This window comes from Xenopus tropicalis, chromosome 1 (genome assembly GCF_000004195.4).
Source record: "Xenopus tropicalis strain Nigerian chromosome 1, UCB_Xtro_10.0, whole genome shotgun sequence".
NCBI classification, from domain to species: Eukaryota; Metazoa; Chordata; class Amphibia; order Anura; family Pipidae; genus Xenopus; species Xenopus tropicalis.
The window spans coordinates 184,827,404-184,847,740 of record NC_030677.2 but is presented as its reverse complement, the minus strand read 5'-3'; the positions used below and the strand labels follow the sequence as shown (position 1 = coordinate 184,847,740).

At 43.0% G+C, this 20,337-nt stretch overlaps 1 protein-coding gene across 1 annotated transcript; it reads right to left on the bottom strand.

Moving 5' to 3' along the window:
- Positions 1–2,568: 2,568 nt before the first annotated feature.
- f2r (coagulation factor 2 (thrombin) receptor) lies at positions 2,569–20,303 on the bottom strand. Its single transcript, XM_004910393.4, has 2 exons — positions 19,978–20,303; positions 2,569–7,240 (listed from the first exon to the last, which is right to left on the bottom strand). The coding sequence occupies exons 1-2, from the start codon at positions 20,060–20,062 to the stop codon at positions 6,075–6,077; spliced, it is 1,251 nt and encodes a 416-aa protein (XP_004910450.1). The 5' UTR covers positions 20,063–20,303; the 3' UTR covers positions 2,569–6,074.
- Between the last annotated feature and the right edge of the window lie 34 nt (positions 20,304–20,337).

The window sequence follows — 20,337 nt, the reverse complement described above, 5'->3', positions numbered from 1 at the left end:
TGCGTGCCCATATAATTCAACAATAAAAAAAAAAGTAGATAATTCCAGATAATTCCCATGCAAATCATGAGGAGGGCCAGTGCAGCAGGCAAGTGATGTCACTTGTGGTGGAATTGAGGTCACGCATAGATATGTGCTTGACATCACTTCCACTAAGCAGGGGCGTGTTAATGTCCGACCAATGTCTTGACCAAAATCATGGAGCCAAACCAGGACCAGGATGGCTTTAAAGCCATTTTGTAAGGACTATAGTGGGCTGTAGGTAATATCTCTCACTCCTATTGATCAAACTTGTTTAGCAACATCTTCTCATATATGGCCATAGGAGAATGTTCCATAGGCATTAATGTACTGAAATAGAAGTGGTGATTGGTTTATAACAATCACATCTACTGTATATGTGTGACAAAGCCATTAGGCATATATATTGTTCTTGCTCTCTTGAGACCAGAACTAACCAATAAAAGAAGCAGGTCTCAGGATAACCTTGTAAGACTGAATGGGAAGCTGCTGGAACATAGGAAAGGATTGGAGTACAGGTATGGGACCTGTTATCCAGAATGCTCAGGACCCGGTGTTTTCAGGATACGTGATCTTTTCGTAATTTGGATCTCCATACTTGTAAATAAACATTAACTAAACCCAATAGGATTGTTTTGCCTTCAATAAAGATTAATTATATCTTAGTTGGGATAAACTAAAGGGTATTGTTTTATTATTACAGAGAAAAAAGAAATATGTTTTAAAATTTTGAATTTATTTGAACTATTATTATCAAATGTTGTCTTTGCCTCGCATAGAGCCTATGGTGCTGCCTACATTGCATTTGAAAATGGTCACAGCCGTTTCCCGACACTCAATTAAAATGGTTAAACAAGGCTCAGGGCCTAATCTCACACATACCACATCTGCTACTCACTAGATAAACACTCCAATGCACTTTGTTCCCAGGCACATTATTAGTGTAAGTAATCTGCTAATGCCGGAGCTCCATATATAAGCAGTTCGGAGGACATTTGTAGTGTTGGAAATATGAAGTGGCAAGAGCCCGCAGCACAACAATGGCTTCCCCTGCGCAGCTCGGCATGCAGCCCACGGCCCCGCAGTACAAAGGAAAAGGCCGTTTATGTTTACAGCCCTTTCATGTGCCGTTCAGCTGGGGCATCTCAGTTGGGCTATTCATTCACAAATGGTGCCGGGAAATGACTCAGAGGCAAAGAAAATCATTATAGCCCTTGAAAGCCCTGCTAATGAAGTGAAAGGAGTCAAGCTTTGTGCCCACGACATCAAGCACAAAGGATCAAATAACACTCAGAGGAAAATGCCACCTAGAGCCTAAAAGTCCCTTTTCTTCCAAAAAAATAAACAATGAACAGACCAGCGACACCTACAATGAAAGGGCCTATATACTCCTTGTAGATTGTAAGCTCTTTTGGGCAGGACCCTCTTCACCTCTTGTGTCGGTTATTGATTGCTTTATAGGTTACTCTGTATGTCCAATGTCCATTTATAAATAAATGTTAATAATAATATATACATAACTAAAATGACGTACAATCATTTTTTAATACATTCATTTTTGTACCTTTCAGAAGCTATATTATTTAAAAATAGTATCATTAGATGCATCCTTCCCTTTTAACCCTTTACTTGTCACTGCCAGCCATTTACATGTGACTGCTGAAGTAAGATCCAGCCAGAGTGCAACCCAAAAGATGAATAAAGATCTCCATTCATACCCACATATATATATATATATATATATCCCTTATTGAAAACCATATGAGTTCATATGGATCATAAATCAATCTGTAAAATAAGGGATCTTGCCATAATTTGGATCTCCATACCTTACATCTACTACCAGGAAGCAGGCTGGTCATATACTGGACTAGTTGGTTACTCTCTCCGAGACCTACCGATCCCTAGCAGGAGTTATACCGGCAGATCGTAATCCACCTCTTATCACCTTTGAATTAACTTTTAGTATTATGTAAAGAGTGATATTCTAATTCTTTTTATTATTTCGCTTTTTATTCAGCAGCTCTCCAGTTTGGAATTTTAGCAGCTATGTGGTTGCTAGGGTCCATATTACCCAGGCAACCCAGCAGTGATGTGAATGAGACATTGGAATATGAATAGGAGAGGGCCTCAATAGAAAGAAAAGTAATAAAATATAAGAGTAACACTACCATTGTAACCTGACAGAACAATAGTTTGTTTGTTTCTGGGGTCAGACCCCCCTTTGAAAGGAAAGAGTTGAAAGCAAAGGCTAATAATAATTTAGAAACTATAACTGGCCAATCTTGGAGTCAGGAAGGAATTTTTTCCCCTCTGTGGCAAATTAGAGAGGCTTCAGATGGGGTTTTTTGCCTTCCTCTGAATCAACTAGTAGTTAGGCAGGTTATATATAGGCATTATGGTTGAACTTGATGGACGTATGTCTTTTTTTCAACCCAACTTACTATGTTACTATGTTACTATAACATACTAAAAGTTAATTTGAAAGTGAACTACCCTTTTAATATCACAAGTATGACACATGAATAATCAAAAAAAAAAAACACATTTTAGGGGTGAAAACATTTTATTTACAATGCAGCAGAGTGAACGGATTTTAAGCCAAATTATATTAAATACATAAACAATAGAAAATAATTCACATTTTTACATATACATACATTTACAAAGGAAAAGTGCAAAAACAAAACATAAAAATGAAGTAACAAAACATTTTCCAAATTTGCAGAGTTTCAGTCAACATTGCAACTGTGCTAGAAATCCGGCTGGATTAATGTGCCCTTCAGCTGTCGGACAGAAACGTCACCAATAGAACCAACAGGAAATGCATAGAAATAGCTGAAACATGCCCAGAGCTAAATCTGTGGCCTGTAACTGGTTTTATTTCGAAGAAATACATATACATTTATTATAAGACTTGCCCTCAGGCTTTAATTAAGGCATGCCTATGGCCAGCACAAGCCTAATGTATAGGGCTTCTGTCTGCCTTACAATAAAAACAATATACATATATATATATATCTTATAATAGTGGTTATATAATTGGCTTAAATGACTTCTTCTCCCACAACTGATTTGAAGAACCAAAAAGATGGGATCAAGTGTAAAATTGGCACTTTTTAGAGCAATACATAAAAGCAATAATCGGGTTATGTAATAAAAGAAACTACATCTGCCCAGGAAGTAATCTATAGCAACCAATCAGCAGGTTGAATTTAATGGTCACCCATTTAAAAGCAAACATCTTATAGGTTGCTATGGGTTACTGCTACTGGGCAAACTTAGTGCCTTTTATTATATATGGGGGTAATTGTTCTAAAAACAATATGGAGAAAGAACATTCATCACAAACTCTATGCCTCCAACTCATGTGGAACATAGATGACACAACAGTTCTAATAACGGAGAGGGCCACATAATTGGCTGTCATTTTTGTGCCATTCATTTAAGTGAGGTAGGTTTCATAATGTGTCTCCAGCAGTGCTGCCATTGGCCCACTGGTAAGAATGATACCCGGTGAAAGAATTACAGAGGATTTTACCTCCCCAAATGTGAATTTGCTCAGATTGCCTTTGCTCAAGTTATTTTACCTTCTGGAAAAAGCATGATATTAAATCAACAGAACGGACGCTGGAAATTATTTAAACCTGCAACAGTGCTCAGATGGGCACCGAGCAATTTTACATGGATTTTGGAGGGTAAAATCTCTTAATAGGTAGGAAAGCTATTTTATCAAGAAAACAACAAATACTAGACTACAATTAGGTTTTATATATTTGATCTAAATTGCTCAGTGCAGATATGGGAAAATGTGCTCAGATATTTCCAGTGGAAATACTACTAATGTTTTTGCTGTTTTGTATTTTTTATGGTAGAAACAACTATAAAATACTGATTTTGTTCCAAATACAAAAAAGGTCACTTTTGTGTCCCTATATAAAATGCTTGGGTAACACAGGACCGTACCAAAGTCATACCAAAGCACTACCAAAAGTTTAGTTGGCACAAAAAACTTATATACAGTTCCATTGTAAACACTTCCTGACTGTGCGGCCGACACAGTTACTAACACTGCTGTTACACTGAACCAACACCCATTGCCAAAAAAACACATATATTTTAACCCAAAGCACATTTTTTGATTCAAATGATAAGGAAAGAACTGGCCAGTGAGTGTCATTATATTTAATTAACAAGTATTTTCTTCCATTAACCACAGAACAACAGGTGATATACCCAATACAGCACAAAATCATTTGCTGCATGTCTAGTAACTCATAGCAACCAGTAAAATGCTGCTGATTTGTGTGTTACTAGACCTGGAGCAAACTTTGCAAAAAGTAATGTGGATTCAAAATTAAAATATGCAAGAGGCATTCAAAAGGCATTCATATGGAGACAGAGGGGGTCCTAGCCACCCAAAGCAGGCAAGCTAATTACGCCCCCCGCACTTAGCTTTTTCGCATCAGAAAAAAAAATACAATAGCACTTTCTGCATTAGAAGAGCCAAAATTCCAATTTAGAATTTTGGCTCTTAACGTTATCCAGAATGGCTTTTTGCTGCCCCTGGTAACTTGCTGGACGCTGCCACCTGGTCGGCACTACAATAATATCTATAAAATATATGGAAATATTTCTTATAATATTAGCAATGTGCTCTCAGCATGTGGTTTCTCCCTCTGCTAAACTGAGTGGTTACTGAGGGTTCATTATAGGAAACTTTACCCACATATATCAGGACATCCGGCAGTTTCCATCTTATTCCATTCTGTTTGGTTAGAGTTTATCTGCTGAATTCCCCAGAGTACAAATAATCATGGTTCCTTTCATAAACCCTACATCTGCCCAACATGGAAGGCTTTTACTGAAAAGTGTCAGACTCACTTTCAAACATTCCGGCACTGTTCCTATTTGCCAAATTTGATGGTGCATTAGGAGAGGAAATGTTCTGTAGCATATAAATGTATTGGTCGGTGCTGGCATGCCACTCTATATGGACCAATAATCGAAAGAAACAATATTATTGGTATCTATATAACCAGCTTCAGTCATACCTTCCTCTATAACTTCTGCACAGATTGTACAGCCAACACGAATGGCTTGGGGCAGGGCTGAGACCCTCTAGATGCTGTTTTGGTGCTCCAGTCTTGTCAGTGCCCCCGGGAATCATGGCTGCACTCTCAGTTCCGCAGCCATTGAAAAAGAAATTCTGGAATTTAGAATGTGTAAATAATATGGGCTAAAGGGGGGCCGTTAGTCTCGTGTAAACGTAGGATTTAAAGCACTCCGTGATCTTAATGGAATTCAAAAGCATTTTAGCCAAACACGATGCCATGCAGTGAACCACATTTTTTCCCCTTTATATCCATGATAAATATGTATATAAATAAGATGTTTATTGTGTAAGCTTGAATATATACATACATATATATATATATATATATACTGCATTTTAGAGTGCAAACCGACTGCTATGAATAATGCTTGTAATGTGCAGCAAACCCCATAAATACCTGTACTATGAGACTCAGTGCCAGACTCTGACAGTGTTGTGCAGAAATGTTCCCTTTCTAGCCCTTTGCAACCCACAATCCCCACAAACTGTAAGCAGAAGTCTTAGTTCAACAAGAGATTGGGGACTTACGTTGGCTTCTGTAGGAGCAGAACACTCGTACCCCAGCACTACAGAGGAATGTACTGGATAGAATGACACACATTCCCTTTATCTAATAGTGATAAATCTAAAGCAAATGGACTTGCTTTGCTTAAAGGCACATAAGAGTAATCTCCCCCTGGGAAAAACTGTACGACCAAAAGCAAGGAATTGCTGCCCTATATAGCCAGTGAGAAGCACCGAGATTATGGCTAATAGGAATGTCACCTCCATCCTGGATATTTCATATTAAAATGACATTTGGTCTTGTATTTCTGCATTTGTGCAACCAAAGCTCTTACACTGAAAACAAAAGTATAAGCATACCATAAAGAATTTTGTCCAGAACAGGTTTACAGTTACATGTCCATGTGAGTTTTTCCCTGTTTTCCATCTAGACTTACACCAGAAGCTTCCTGTAAATGCTGCTTTTTGCATTTATGGAGCCGGTGTGATTTTTCATTGCAGTGCTCATTAACTGCCCGCTGCTGCTTCCAGGCTCAGTAACCTTCCTGCAGCACAGCAAACTGTACAAGTACCTCTGGCACTGCGACGATGCATAGTAATAAATAAGGGGATCCAGGCAACAACTGATACTGCCAATGCAGGCACTTAGGATGTAGGCAAAATACAGAGATTCGTTGGATTCGAGCAAGTAATGAGTCAGAAAGATGACATTTGTTGGCCCAAAACAAACGATAAAAACGCAGAGCACAACCACAGCCAAGAACAAGGCTCTTGACTTCTTACAGCTGTTCTCTAAGCTGGAGGAACTTAAGCTTCTGATGATCCCAATGTAGCAGACGGTGGTGATAATGAATGGCAAGAAGAAGAAAAGCAAACAGAAAGAGGAGAAATAGTAGAAGTTAAACTTTTTGAGGTCAAAATCTAAAACATCATGACAAGTTGTAATATCCAGCCCAGGAATCTTCTGCGTTTGCTCGGTCAAGAGAAGTGGCATAGTGCTGGCTACTGATACGACCCAAATGAAAGCACAGGCCATGCAGGCACGGCTCATTGTGCGCCAAGAAAGCGAGTGCATGGGATAAACAACTGCCAGGAACCTGTCCGCACTGATACTGGCAATAAGCAGGACAGAACAGTACATGTTGCAGTAGAAGGTGGCTGTGACAATGCGGCACATTCCAGGCCCAAACAGCCAGTCGTTCCCAGACAGATGGTAGGCTATTTTGAAAGGCAACACGCTAACAAAGAACACGTCGGCAATTGCCAAGTTCAGCATATAAACCACTGCTGGTTTTCTGACTTTCATCTTAAACAGGAATATGATAACTGCCAACAGATTCAGAGGCAGGCCCACGATGAACACCACAGTGTACAGGGATGGTACAAACTTGGTCAGCCACTGGCTGGAGAGATATTGTTCCGCCTCCTTTGTGATGTTCCTCCGACTTGGCTTCCTTGCACTACGGGACAGCAGGGGCTCATCTCCTGAACCTTCTCCAGACTGATCAAGTTCATCCCACGGAATCTCTTCAAACTCACTTTCACTGTCGCTGTCAAAAATATGGAAGGTTTTTATAGTCATATTCTTCAAATGAGCACCTAAAACAATAAAAAGAATGAAAAAAAAAATATAAATACTTGAACATTTTTTGCCTGTGTGTATGCGACAATGTGGGTGATGCGAGAACCAAAGTGCAGCCAATCAGTGCACTCTCCCTCCATAGACAACAATATGACTGCCCAATAAACATGGAAATGCAGAACAGGTTATTTAAATCGCAAAGCAAAAAACAAGAAACATGAGAATCTTAAACTGTGCATGTTTATTACAGCTGGGGTAACATCAGCTGGCACGAAATAGGCAGGGCTGTATTAACCAGATAGGTGTCCTAGGGCCCGAGCCTAGGGTGGCAGCTTTAGAAGGGAGGCCCTTGGGTACCCACTGCCAGATACCTGCTGGATGTACCTGTATCTGTGCTGATCGCTGCACGCACAGGACAGGTGGGCCATTGGCATAAATTGATTATTGGACATCTGTAACGAACTATGTGTCACTGAATATGATATGGTTTTTGGTCACACCTCCAGAGTGAGGTCACTGATTGCATCACTTCCAGTGAATGTATAAATGGTTATTATATACTACTGGGGGATTACACTTGATAAAGAGCCTCGAAACATGTTGTGTCAATAAAGCACTTTCAGCAGCAAGCACTGCATTGTGGCGCTCTCTCTCAGTGGCTTTGTATGGTTTAGTATTTAACACCTACAGAGGGGTGTACACTGTGACTGAGAGCTGGACAGCACGGTTACCTTCACTAATTCATAACTGGACCGATTCTGCAGCTTATCGGCCCGTGTAGGGGCAGAAACTAGGGCCTGTCTCACCTGAAATTGGCCAGATATCGATCGGCCAGGTTAAAAGATTCAGTCGGAGCGGGGACTGCATCAGCACGTTGATGCAGTCCCCGAACCGACTGCGCCATTGCCGCCCATATAATTCAAATTTAGCCTATACGTTCCCAGATATCACCCCACCCGTAGGTGGGGATATCGGGTGAAGATCCACTCGCTTGGCGATCTCGCCAAGCGAGCGAATCTTAACGTGTATGGCAGGGGGCTCAAACTCAATTTACCTGGGGGCCGCAGGAGGCAAAGTCAGGATGAGGCTGGGCCGCATAAGGGATTTCACAAAAAATTGGCTTTCAAGGGATAATGCAAGGCACGGCGGGCGGGAGCTGCTGATTGCGGAAATGACGTTATGCCATCATAACAGTTATTATGGGAAGACGTTCTGTGTGCACAATTAGCTCCTTAGCAGCTAATTGTGCACACAGAACGTCTTCCCATAATAACTGTTATGATGGCATAACGTCATTTCCGCAATCAGCAGCTCCCGCCCGTCGTGCCTTGCATTATCCCTTGAATCGCAATAAAAATCGCGATCCATTCATTGCTTTTGAGAAGGTGTTGGTGCGGGCCACAAAATACTGTACCGAGGGCCGCAAATGGCCCGCGGGCCGCGAGTTTGAGACCCCTGGTGTATGGGGACCTTTAATACAGCCCAGGAAACAGACAAATAATGACAGGTGGAGGGTGGTGAAGTGCAAAGGATTCTTTATAGGGCTGAATGGTTATAGATTGAATAGTTCTTTGCCTGTCTTTGTGTTATCTATCTCTTTCCTTTACCCATCACTTGTTTAGGGGAAGAGGAGAGATGAGTAAGAATTGCTATATTTGTGCATGGAATTCACACATACTCGGTGCTGGTTTAGAAAGGAAACCTACAGAAGGACATCAAGGCAATACAGAGACCTATCTTTTCCTGCCACACTGCAACCCCAGCCCAGGCCTCCGCTCATTTGAAACTTGTCAGAGAAGTCTGTTTCCTGGAAGTAATGCTCATCTCCCACTTGCCATTTACTATGCTGTAACAGTGACTTGCTAGTCAAACTTACATTGCCATTGTTTAATTTAGGTTTATAGAGATCTCAACTATGCTCATTAGGGTAAAAAATGATTTATTCCTGGATTTTTTCTAAAACCCAATTCCTCTTCAGTCCCACTGCAAATTGCAATAAGTCTCTCCGGCAATATGATATCTGCAGCATCATTCATGAATACAGCGCTGACAGGGGTCCCCCCTCCTGTCCCCTAACTTGTGTGGCAGTCAGAAAGTGGGGCCCAGGTGGTAATGCCAGGGCCCTGCTGCATCCCCTGCTCTCCGCAGAAGGCACTGTATTTTGTATCCAGCTCTCAGGGCAGAGAGCACCATTCTGTGGGGCACAAGGGCTTGGTGAGCATTAAAGGGCTCCCTCTTGCACTTGCGCCTGGAGAGTGGAAAATAACCCCTTACGGTCTCAGTATTCCCCAAATGTTGCATTATTACCTGCGGTTGGTTAACATCTCTGCCCAGACCCCAACAATTCAGATCTGTGTGGCTTGACCACACCCACTTCACCAGCAGCCACACCCCAATTCTACCCAGGTCAATCCCACATCAATCTTAACAAAGGTCAGTGGGACAAGCTATTTTTGAAAAGTTCTAATATATCTCTATCACAGACCAGCTCCAGAATATGTATCTAAGAACTCTCCTTCCTGAAGCCCCTTCCCTCTTTAGCAACAACTGAGTTGAAAATGGGGTGGTTGGGAGTAGTGGTGAAATATTTAGAACTCAACACAACAGGGCTCACGGACGTCTGCAAGTGCAGTCCCTGCAATTTCCCCACAGTCACAGACAGATGTGCGTCACTTTCATTTAAGGTACTAGCATCTTTCCTATTCACTCGGTGCCGCTTGGCTCTTTCTGCCTTCCGTTCTGAATCGGGCACTGCTGTGTATGGAGGCAGTAGAACCCTGGCACTATCTCTGCCTCGGGACCAGGCTGTAGCTTCACAATTCTCTTAGCACTGAAAGAATATGGCCTGTCACTTGCACACTGAACACCGCAAATGATGCCAGTGAACATGGGAGATGATGCCAGATTTGTAACTAAGAGCAGGCACAATTGCGCCTATTTTGGCAAATCTGATACAAATGTTTTAGGTGTCAAAAGAATCGAATGTTGTAACCCCAATGACTCCGGAATTATGGAAAAAATGCTGCATTGTGGGGAAAAGCATGGTGATTGCACTCGAAATTGCACTCACTGCGCTTACAGATGTAAATGAGCCCTAACATGTATAGAGCATAACGTGCAGGTAACTTGCTGTGTGTGTGTGTGTGTGTGTGTGTGTGAGAGATACAACATAACATGTCAGCAAAACCACAAGTGTCACAAGAGCCTGTGTAAATGTATAAAGCATGAGTCACAGATAATCTCACTTATTTACACAAGGATTTCTCAGACGTTGGGTCAGGACACTAAAACAGATGTGACATTTCTTGGCTACAGAGATCAGCTGGGGCTTCGCTGTGCGAGTCATTGGCGCAAAGCACCGGATTCCTACGGAGCTAAAATCATTTGGAGGTTTGGATATTATGTGAATGCGTTTATGGCATGAACCAGCTATTCCAACCCTCATTCTATCTACAAGCATTGCCCCACCCATTAATATGATATCATTCTGATTGGGTGCGTCACACGGCACAGATAGACAGGTGAAAACAAAACACACCCTGATATAAGGCGCAGCTCACGTAACACACAAACACACTGCACGTAGGGCTCTGATTTCTCAAATATTGGGCTCAAAGCTCTTAATTTGCACTGCAGCAATGGGCGACAATGTGACACAAGGGGCACTCAGTTCTCAATGAACACATATCAGGCATTAGATCAGTACACCGTAGCTAAACCCCCCTCACACAGTAAAATACAGTATTCATAATGCACCAGTATAGGCACCAGTCACACAAACCTGAACCCTTCTCACAGGTTACCGAGAATATCATTATTCATTAAGATTCCAAATTCCTCAATATAGAAAACCTGCATGCTCCTTACTCAGGAAAAATACTATACTATGCATCTACCACCATGGGCAGAAACTTAAAAGAATGACTAGCCTTTTATGAATCATTTGGGGAACAACACAGCTTACTCTGCCTGCCCTATGCTGCCTGTGTGTGCGCCATACTCTGCCTGCCCTATGTTGACTGTGTGTGCCATACTCTGCCTGCCCTATGTTGACTGTGTGTGCCATACTCTGCCTGCCCTATGCTGCCTGTGTGTGCCATACTCTGCCTGCCCTATGCTGCCTGTGTGTGCCATACTCTGCCTGCCCTATGCTGCCTGTGTGTGCCATACTCTGCCTGCCCTATGCTGCCTGTGTGTGCCATACTCTGCCTGCCCTATGCTGCCTATGTGTGCCATACTCTGCCTGCCCTATGCTGCCTATGTGTGCCATACCCTGCCTGCCCTATGCTGCCTATGTGTGCCATACCCTGCCTGCCCTATGCTGCCTGTGTGTGCCATACCCTGCTTGCCCTGTGCTGCCTAGGTGCCATACTCTGCCAGCCCTAAGGTGCCTGTGTGTGCCATACTCTGCCTGCCCTAAGCTGCCTGTGGGCGGTGAACCTGGCAGGGGTTTGTTCATGAAGTTTGTTAGCAGTTGGAAATGGCCATTATATGGTCCCTAAGGTGTGTAAGTATATGTTCAGGGTTTGCTGTGCTATCCACAGGGGAGGAGGAGGCATATGGATTTATAAGGGTGTGTCTTAATATGACTCCTAATATAATTATTTCACATATGAATGAAGGGTGATATCCCTACACCAACCATTTGGTTTTTTTCTGTGCTACCACCATTAATGTGGGTATGGTCTTAAAAGCTTTTGTGATAACGTGTGTGTGGTTTAAAAAGAGGGAGTGGTCAAAACTGGCTTCCATTATCGGCCCTCCACCATGTAGGCCAGAAAAATTCCGGCCCACGGTACCACAGAAGTTGGACAGCACCGCACTAGATCATAGCTCTCCAACCACATATCAGCTCACTGGCAAAAATGCAGAAAACAGGTAAAATCCACCAATTAGGGAAAAACTAAAAATGGGCTTATTTGTGTACACATTTGCTTGGGGTCAGTGATTAGAGCTTCAGTCAGACATTACCAAGTTCCTAACTATTTCTAGTGATTACAGGTATAGGATCTGACATTCAGAAACCAGTTATTAAGAAAGCTGTGAATTATGGGAAGGCCATCTCCTATAGAGCTCATTTTAAGCAAATAATTCACATTTTATAAAAAAAATTTTCTTTTTCTCTGTAATAATAAAACAAAACCTTGTACTTGATGGTAACTAAGCTGGATGAATACACATTGGTGGCAAAACAATCCTATTGGGATTATTTCATGTTTAATTGTAGATTGTAAGCTCTTTTGGGCAGGACTCTCTTCACCTCTTGTATTGGTTATTGATTGCTTTATATGTTACTCTGTATGTCCAATGTATGTAACCCACTTATTGTACAGCGCTGTGGAATATGTTGGCGCTTTATAAATAAATGTTAATAATAATAATTGATCTTTAGCAGACTTAAGGTATGGAGATTCAAATTACAGAAAGGTCCCGAGCATTCTGGATAACAGGTCCCATACCTGTGTATGTATGAATCTGCCAGACTTAGTACAACATATGTGGAATAAGGGTTAATAACAATAATATAGGGTGAACTGAAAGCAACAACCATAATACAGTAGATGCCTCTATTCAACTGTGAGTAGTGAAACCACTTTCTGCCATTAAAGTTCCGACTCCAGCTCAGTGGTAGGAAATGGTTTGTGCCTCTTTACCTACTTTCACTAATAAAACGAAAATGTTTTGCACCTTTCTGGCTGTGCAGAGTAACTACATAAAACCAAATCTCTATTGTATATCCAGCAGTATTCCAGGACTAGTGTGTGCATGTACCGGTATGTTAAAAACAAACATTAGTATCTAGACAAATAGCGTGCCTCTAGATAATCTGTATTAATGTCTATAACTGCTAACTAGGGCCCAACCTGCCAATCACTGAGCTACTGATTATTGTGCTTAGTACAGGAGAACATTAATGTGCTGCTCTTAGGGAAGAGAACACACTGGAGGGCATATGGATGACTGCAGCCGGCCAGCATGGATCAATGGCAGTTTAGAGTGAAGAAACCTGAACTGAGATACAAAGGGACATATTTAAAGAACCAGTATCACCAAAAAATAAGATGAACTGAAAAATAACTTGCTGTTCCCCATCACTGTTTGCTTCAGAGACACTACGATAGTTTATTTATATAATCTGCTGTGTAGCCACAGGGGCAGCCATTTAGGTTGTTGTCCAAAAGGGGGATTAGTGGCCCGTGGTTAAATCTCTGCTACCGCAGGTGACTAATTTGCCCCAAATGCCTTTCCACCGGCAACAAAGTGAATCGGCACTGGAAAGGCATGTGCTTCATTTTCCAAAGTCGCGCAAAGTTGCCTGCAGGAGAAAACTTTGTTCAACTTTGGAAAACAACATGTATGCCATTCCACTGGTGATATCAGGGACATTACTAGCCCACGGTAGCCAAGAGTAACGGAGGGCAAATAATTCCCCTGTGGGCCATGAGTCTTAAGATGGCCATACACGGGCAGATTGAAGCTGCCGATTTGGGTCCTTTAGACCGATTGCAGCTTATCTGCACATGTATGGGCACCCCTGACAGGTGTACATGGCCAAGATCTGGGCAGGTCTGATTTTCTGTAGGATCAGGGACTGCACTGAATCGTTCATGGGGTCCTCAGTCCGATGGTGCCTATGCCTGCCAGTTTAATTCAATCATTTGGCCCTAGGACCAAATTAGCCCGATATCGCCCATATTGGGAGAAGGCCTGCTTGATTGGCGAGGTCGGATCTTACAGTGTGTGGCCACCTTTAAGCTGAAAAAGGCAATAGGCTCATGTTTACATAACAGTTTGTAGATTATAATAGTTTTAGTCTGGTTTTATCCAACTACATAACTACATACATAAACGGGGGTCAGATGCCATTAGTGGCTCTCATTAGAACTATAGTGTAAACCTTATACTTTTGACTTTAAAAAATAATATTTATTACTTGTAAATGTATGTATAACTTTATTTATAAAGTGCCACAAGGATACACAGCACTGTACAGTCTTACAAAATTACACACAGGGAGGACAAGTGTTATAATAAATAAATATATATAAATGCACAGGGAATAAGTGCCATGGGGTATGAGACACAGTAGGAAGGAGGTCCCTGCCCCGTAGAGCTTACAGTCTAAGTGGTTGGGTAACATACAGGCACAAACCGGAAGGTAAGAGTGCACCAGGTATGGGCATTTGCCCTTAAGCGCAGGACTGGGCAAAATAATGTTTTAGTGCTCCAGAAGGTAACAGCTGAGCTTTTTCTTAAAGAGAGTGGGTGAGTTTTCCCTACGGAGGGATTCGGGGATAGAGTTCCAGAGGTAAGGAGCAGCGAGATAGAAAGGTTTAAGATGAGAGAGCGTCTTCATATATCACTTGACATTTTCAGAGGGCCATAGGCCACATATGTCTTTTCAAGAGGTTTGGAGTTTCCCTCTTTGCTCCCAAGCACCTCTGCCCACAATCACCCCGGCTTACTGCTTATACCCCGAATGTCTGCATTAAGGGCTTGTTTGCTGTGAAGGGAAGCGTGTGGTTTCTGATTAATCGGAACAACACATTTACTGAGAGGACCTGAACATCACACTTTTAACTTAAACCTCATTTGTTCCACTGCACAAATGTAGTTATGTTGCAATGGGAAGGAAGAAGCCCATTTAGTAGTACAGATTGCCGTTTGCTCAGTTGCGGATCTGACACCGTGCCTTGCAGCCTGTGTGCCAAACATCTACTGAGCCTTCAGTTTTGGGCTAATTATCAGTGGCAGTTTGTGGCTACAGGAATATTTCCTGGTTGAGCATCAGTCATAAGTGGGTTGGAAGTCTCACCCTTACCTGTTGCTTCACAACCCAATTAGCAGTCACTTTAGCCAGACTGTCAGTATGTGGCACCCCTAGAAACTGATTTGCCCAATTGAACTCTGTATGAGCCACTCAGCTCAGCGACACCAATAACAATTATATAACTCTTTCCAGGGAGCTGAACCATGATCGGGTGCTGGAATTAAAGGGCCCAGTGAGCTAAAATATTTAGATATACAGGTACGGGACCTGGAGTTTTCTGGATAAGGGATCTTTCCAATATATTTCCAATATATTTTACTTGGGATTAAGTACAAGGTACTGTTTTATTATATGGAGAAAAAGAAAACCAATTTTAAATATTCAAATGTCTTGTAAAGGGGCCCATTAACAGGGTGATTCTGAGGCTTCAGTTTTAGGGCAGTCACACATGGGGAGATTAGTTGCCGCGGGGCGACTAATCTCCCCGCAATGTCATTCCACCGGCTAGAATGTAAATCGCTGCTAAAACACACGTAGGCATCATTATCAGTAAATGATCAGCATTGCCTATTTTAGTAGCCACGACAAGTATCTGCTACTAGTAGCTCCGTGTGTCTTTACCCTCAGAATATTACTGCACCAAACTAAAGCAGAATTATGAGCTGATCTAGCCTTGAAATGCTGAGGCCAGACGGGGAATTTTACCCAGTTGAAGTTCCCTTTATAAAGTTGCCGGAATGCTTATTCTAGTAGCCTATGGCTGCAGCGTGGAAGCCGGCTGTATATCACAGGGAAACTGGTGTGGGGAAGCTTCAGTGCTGTACAAAGGTTTGTATTGGGCACCAGCGGAATCAGTGGCAGAGCCATCACAATAGCTTGTGCCATACCCTGTGGCGTGGGGCCTCCTCCAAATCCCCCTGATACTTGCTCCTTAACAGGGTAAAAACTACAACAGATATAAGGGCTCATATACCAATTGGAAGGCAGGGTGCAAAGTGCAAAACACATGTACAATGCACTATTTGTTTGCACTTTGCACCCTGCCTTACACTCTTTTGAATTGCTTTCTGTTTTGCTAGAGACCTACAGCTGCTCCCATGGATCATGGATACAGAATCGCCTGTGTTGAGAATCACTGGAGTCATCAAAGATTGGGGGGGAGATACACAGCTGTACCCCACTGGTCCCCTAACTATCCTTAAACATGTTCATTCAGACACACAAGTTAGGGACCCATAGCCGACACAGGCTGCAATGTGGCCCGGGACTTACTGCCTGCCCTATGGAAGGAGCCAAGTAAGTTGAAAAGTAAGGTATAAAAAGTAACAATAATGATAAAATTGTAGCCTCACAGAGCAACAGTTTTTGGCTGCTGGGGTCAGTGACCCCCATTTGAAAGCTGGAAACAGTCAGAAGAGGAAAGCAAATAAATAAGAAAACTATCAATAATAAATAATGAAGACTAATTGAAAAGTTGCTTAGAATAGGACATTCTATAACATACTCAAAGTTAACCCCTTTAAACTAATATTATAATAAATGCACTATAAAAATATTACACAAAGGCTTATTTCCCCTTTATTTGCTGTGACCAGTTTCCATTGACCTGAATTGTCACGCAAGAAAAAGTTTCATTGCGCTTCTCCATTTATTTATGGATAATAAAATGCTTTTTTTCCTCAGACGTGCCCGGAATTAGTTTATTTTAATTGAGTTCACAGTGACAAAGAATTGGTGCAGTTTGTCTCGACTGGGAGTAATTAGCAGCCCTGCAGGGTCCCAGCTTGGGGGGGGGGGGGGGGGTATACACACATTGGTCCTATATACAGCGCCTGTAGGAAGGCTATACCATGTATGTGGGGGGGGGGGGGGGGGGGGAGCTGCGCCAGAGATACACACACTCACATGACCTCACTGCTGTAGAATGTTTTGATGTGAGTGAACCATGAGCTGCCAGAGCCCCATGGGAAAGTTCTGCTCTTATCAGAATGGGTGCAGCACAGAGTATATAAGGCAAGGCCCGGCCACACTGGTTATAGCTACACTGCCCATTTACATACACATACATGTATTAACTTCACATTATTGTTGGGTAGCTTATATGTTATGTACATGTATGTTTTATGATTTTGTTTATTGCTATTTTCTTTATTTATATGGCACCAACATATTCTGCAGCAGTGATTATACATCATTCACATCAGTCCCAGTAAAGCTTCCAATCTAAGGTGCCTATCCCATTCACACACACTATGGCCAATTTTATTAATGGTCAGCATGGCCTACAACCCACTGGGAGAGGAACCCTGGTTAGTGTTATGGGGCAATAGATGTGGGGAATGGCTGCCCATTCAGAATGTCTCTCCATCCTGTAACCCACTTTGGGGTGGCACTGGCTAGTGGGACTGTGACAATAACGCTGGTGTTTTCACCCTAGAATTTTACCCTGAATTTGATCTAAATAGATCATTGTAAGGGTCTGTGCATGGACAGATGATCAAGCCTGCCCTGGTTTCCAAATTAGGAAAGCCAGACAGGACTCTAATAGATCAATGCGGGGATTGGACAATTGCCATTTCGTAGCCTCCGTCCCCGATGCCCCTTGCCTGTAGTTGCTAACGCCAAAAGGTGGCAACCCTTACCGTCCATGTATGTCGGCCATAAGCGTATGTGTACGTCTGTGTTTTATGTACATAACGTTATGGAATCTATTATCAGGGATGTTTGGGACTTGGCGTTTCCCAGTTATGGATCTTTCTATTATTTTGAGCACCATGGCTTTACGGAATCAATATCAACCTTCATGACATCATCTTTTATATACCGCGGCCAACCTGTCCATCACTGACAACACAAGTATAGAAATTAAAGATGGCAGGCACCAGAAAGGGAAATGCCTTAGGACTGGGGCATGATGATGTCACAGGTGGGAGGTCTGTAGGCGGAGTCCCACTAGAGGAGACAATGGGTCCCGTGGGTTTCAGCCTGGCCCCACAACACTATCTTAAACTGCTTCAATACATTTAAACATTACAAATTTACTGGGGATGCGGCAGTAGTTTATTAGGCATGCTCAGCAAATGTAATTTTCCCCCTATCTTACACATACCAGGATCCCCCATTCAAACCTAGTTCATGAGAGGGTCTCTAATTAGGGTCTGGCCTGTTAGGTGCAGATCCATCTGGAAGCCAAAAGGGGGACCATTAATGGTTCTCATGTATGTATCCAAGATGTAGGCGGCCATTTTTTTGCTACAAGGTGGCAGAAACTTGACCCTCAAATTCTACTGAATAGCAACACACCTACAGGTATCTAAATGCACCCCTTGCACCCTTTGGCTGCGTCACTGGGAGATCAGGGCTTCCCGAGAGTTGTGTGCGTGGCCCCTTGTACATTTCTACTCCAGTAACCCATTCACTGAACAGAGGAAAGGGGGTTAATTGCCTGCAGTGTCCCAGCTTTGGTTAAATTCCTAGTAGCAGGGCCCAGCCAATAGCTCATTTGTAGTTGTCCAGTAATGGGGCAATTAGTAAGTCTCAGCACCACCCAAGAGCATATCTGCAGTCCCCCAGCTGTGACTGAACCGTAACTCTCAGCGCCACTAACAGTACCCATTAATGTAGCTGTGCTGCACTGACAGTCACAGAACTTGAGAGAACTCCTGCTCTACATTTGTTAAATCAAGTTACATCAAGTTATTTTTGTGCAATGGAGACCAATGCCATAAGTGCCAAGTTACATTCACTATATTCTTCTATAATTATTGTGTGAAATGCGTTGGCCTGGGTTGTTCCACACATGGAGGGGGGAATGGGCAGTAGAAGTGGGATTGCATTCTACATTCCACCAGAGATCTGTGTTAGATCTGCACATTCTCTAGCGGTGGGAAATGTGTGGCTCCCCTTACACAGCCCCATTTATCTCATACTTGCGCTGCATTCTACTCTAACAAGGTATAAAGGTAGATTACAGAAGCAGAGCTGCCATCTCAGTAAGGCAAATGGGGTGATGACAAGCATTTTGCTGTGTGTGCAACGATCAGCTTGGTGGGGCAAAATGCTCACAATTACCCCTCTATTGCCCTGCATAGTAATCACCTAAACCCTGCCAGTACACTTATAAATGATTTATGTTTCCAAGTAGTAATCACCTCACACAAAAGTGCATCACCGGGGTCTGGACTATTACTATTTCCAGCACTGGTGGGGCACCTGTACCTTTCTGCCAACAAAACATTCCCCCATGTCTGTATCTTGTGCCTCTGTACATCCCCAAATCTGCTTCTGTTCAGCCTTTGCCTCTAGAAGTAAAGGCTCCGCTACAGAGCATCTTTGCCAGAACAGGGACAGACATGAAGTTCAGCTCCCTGTAGATCAATGAGGTAAGCCACACAAAAGATATTGGGATATTGGCTCCCCGGTCCATTTCTGACTTGTTATCAATGTTAATCCAATCCAGGGATGGCTGGGGCTCAAACCAGTGGGAGATGATATGAGTCAGGGATGTCCAACTCCCAGTAAATCCCCTCCCTGAAAGCTTGGCGGGATGCCGCAGATCAGCAATAAATGGGGGGCTGTGGGTTCTGCAACCCTGATGGCTAATAAACATTACAATATGCCCTTTGTATTTATACCCCCAAGGGGTCAGACAAATGCCCACTCTGCCCTTTCTTAATAAACCAGCTCTGCACCGATCCATCACATATTATTAGCCATGTCACTTGCAATGAATGATTCTTCAGCCAAACTACAATTCCCAGAATGCAGTCTAGAGTACAGCAGCCAAGTGGCAAGTTTTGACTGTAAGCTCTACAGACCCCCTTCCCTTTGTCTCTTATTCTCGAATGTAATTGTGGTTTTGTATTCACTGATATTCTAGTGTTGGATTCCCCATTAGTACAATGCTATGTATAAATCAGAAGTTAGCTACACAGAAGTGGGAGAAGCGACATTAGACGCACACATACATGCGGCCGCACTTACCCTTTGGCTGTGTGTGCGACTTGGCCAGACAGAGCGACCCCATCGCTCCCAGCAGCGCTAATGCCAGCAGTACGCGGGGCTCCATGGCTCCTTCAGCGGCCGGTCCTTCTCTTCTCTCCCGGAAAGTTCCCTGGCAGAGAGCGACACCCACCCTGCCCCGCTCCTCGGCTTCCTGGCGCAGTACGGTGCCAGCGGGGGGGGGGACTGGTCCTGATTCGGCCGATAAACCCCTCTCCTGCTTGGCAGCGTTACAGCAACCGAGCGCTAGTGGTAAGGCGCCCAGCGCTGGACAGTTCGGCTTTGTTATGCGCAGCTACCGTAATGTACTGCTACCGTAATGTGCTGCTACCGTAATGTGCT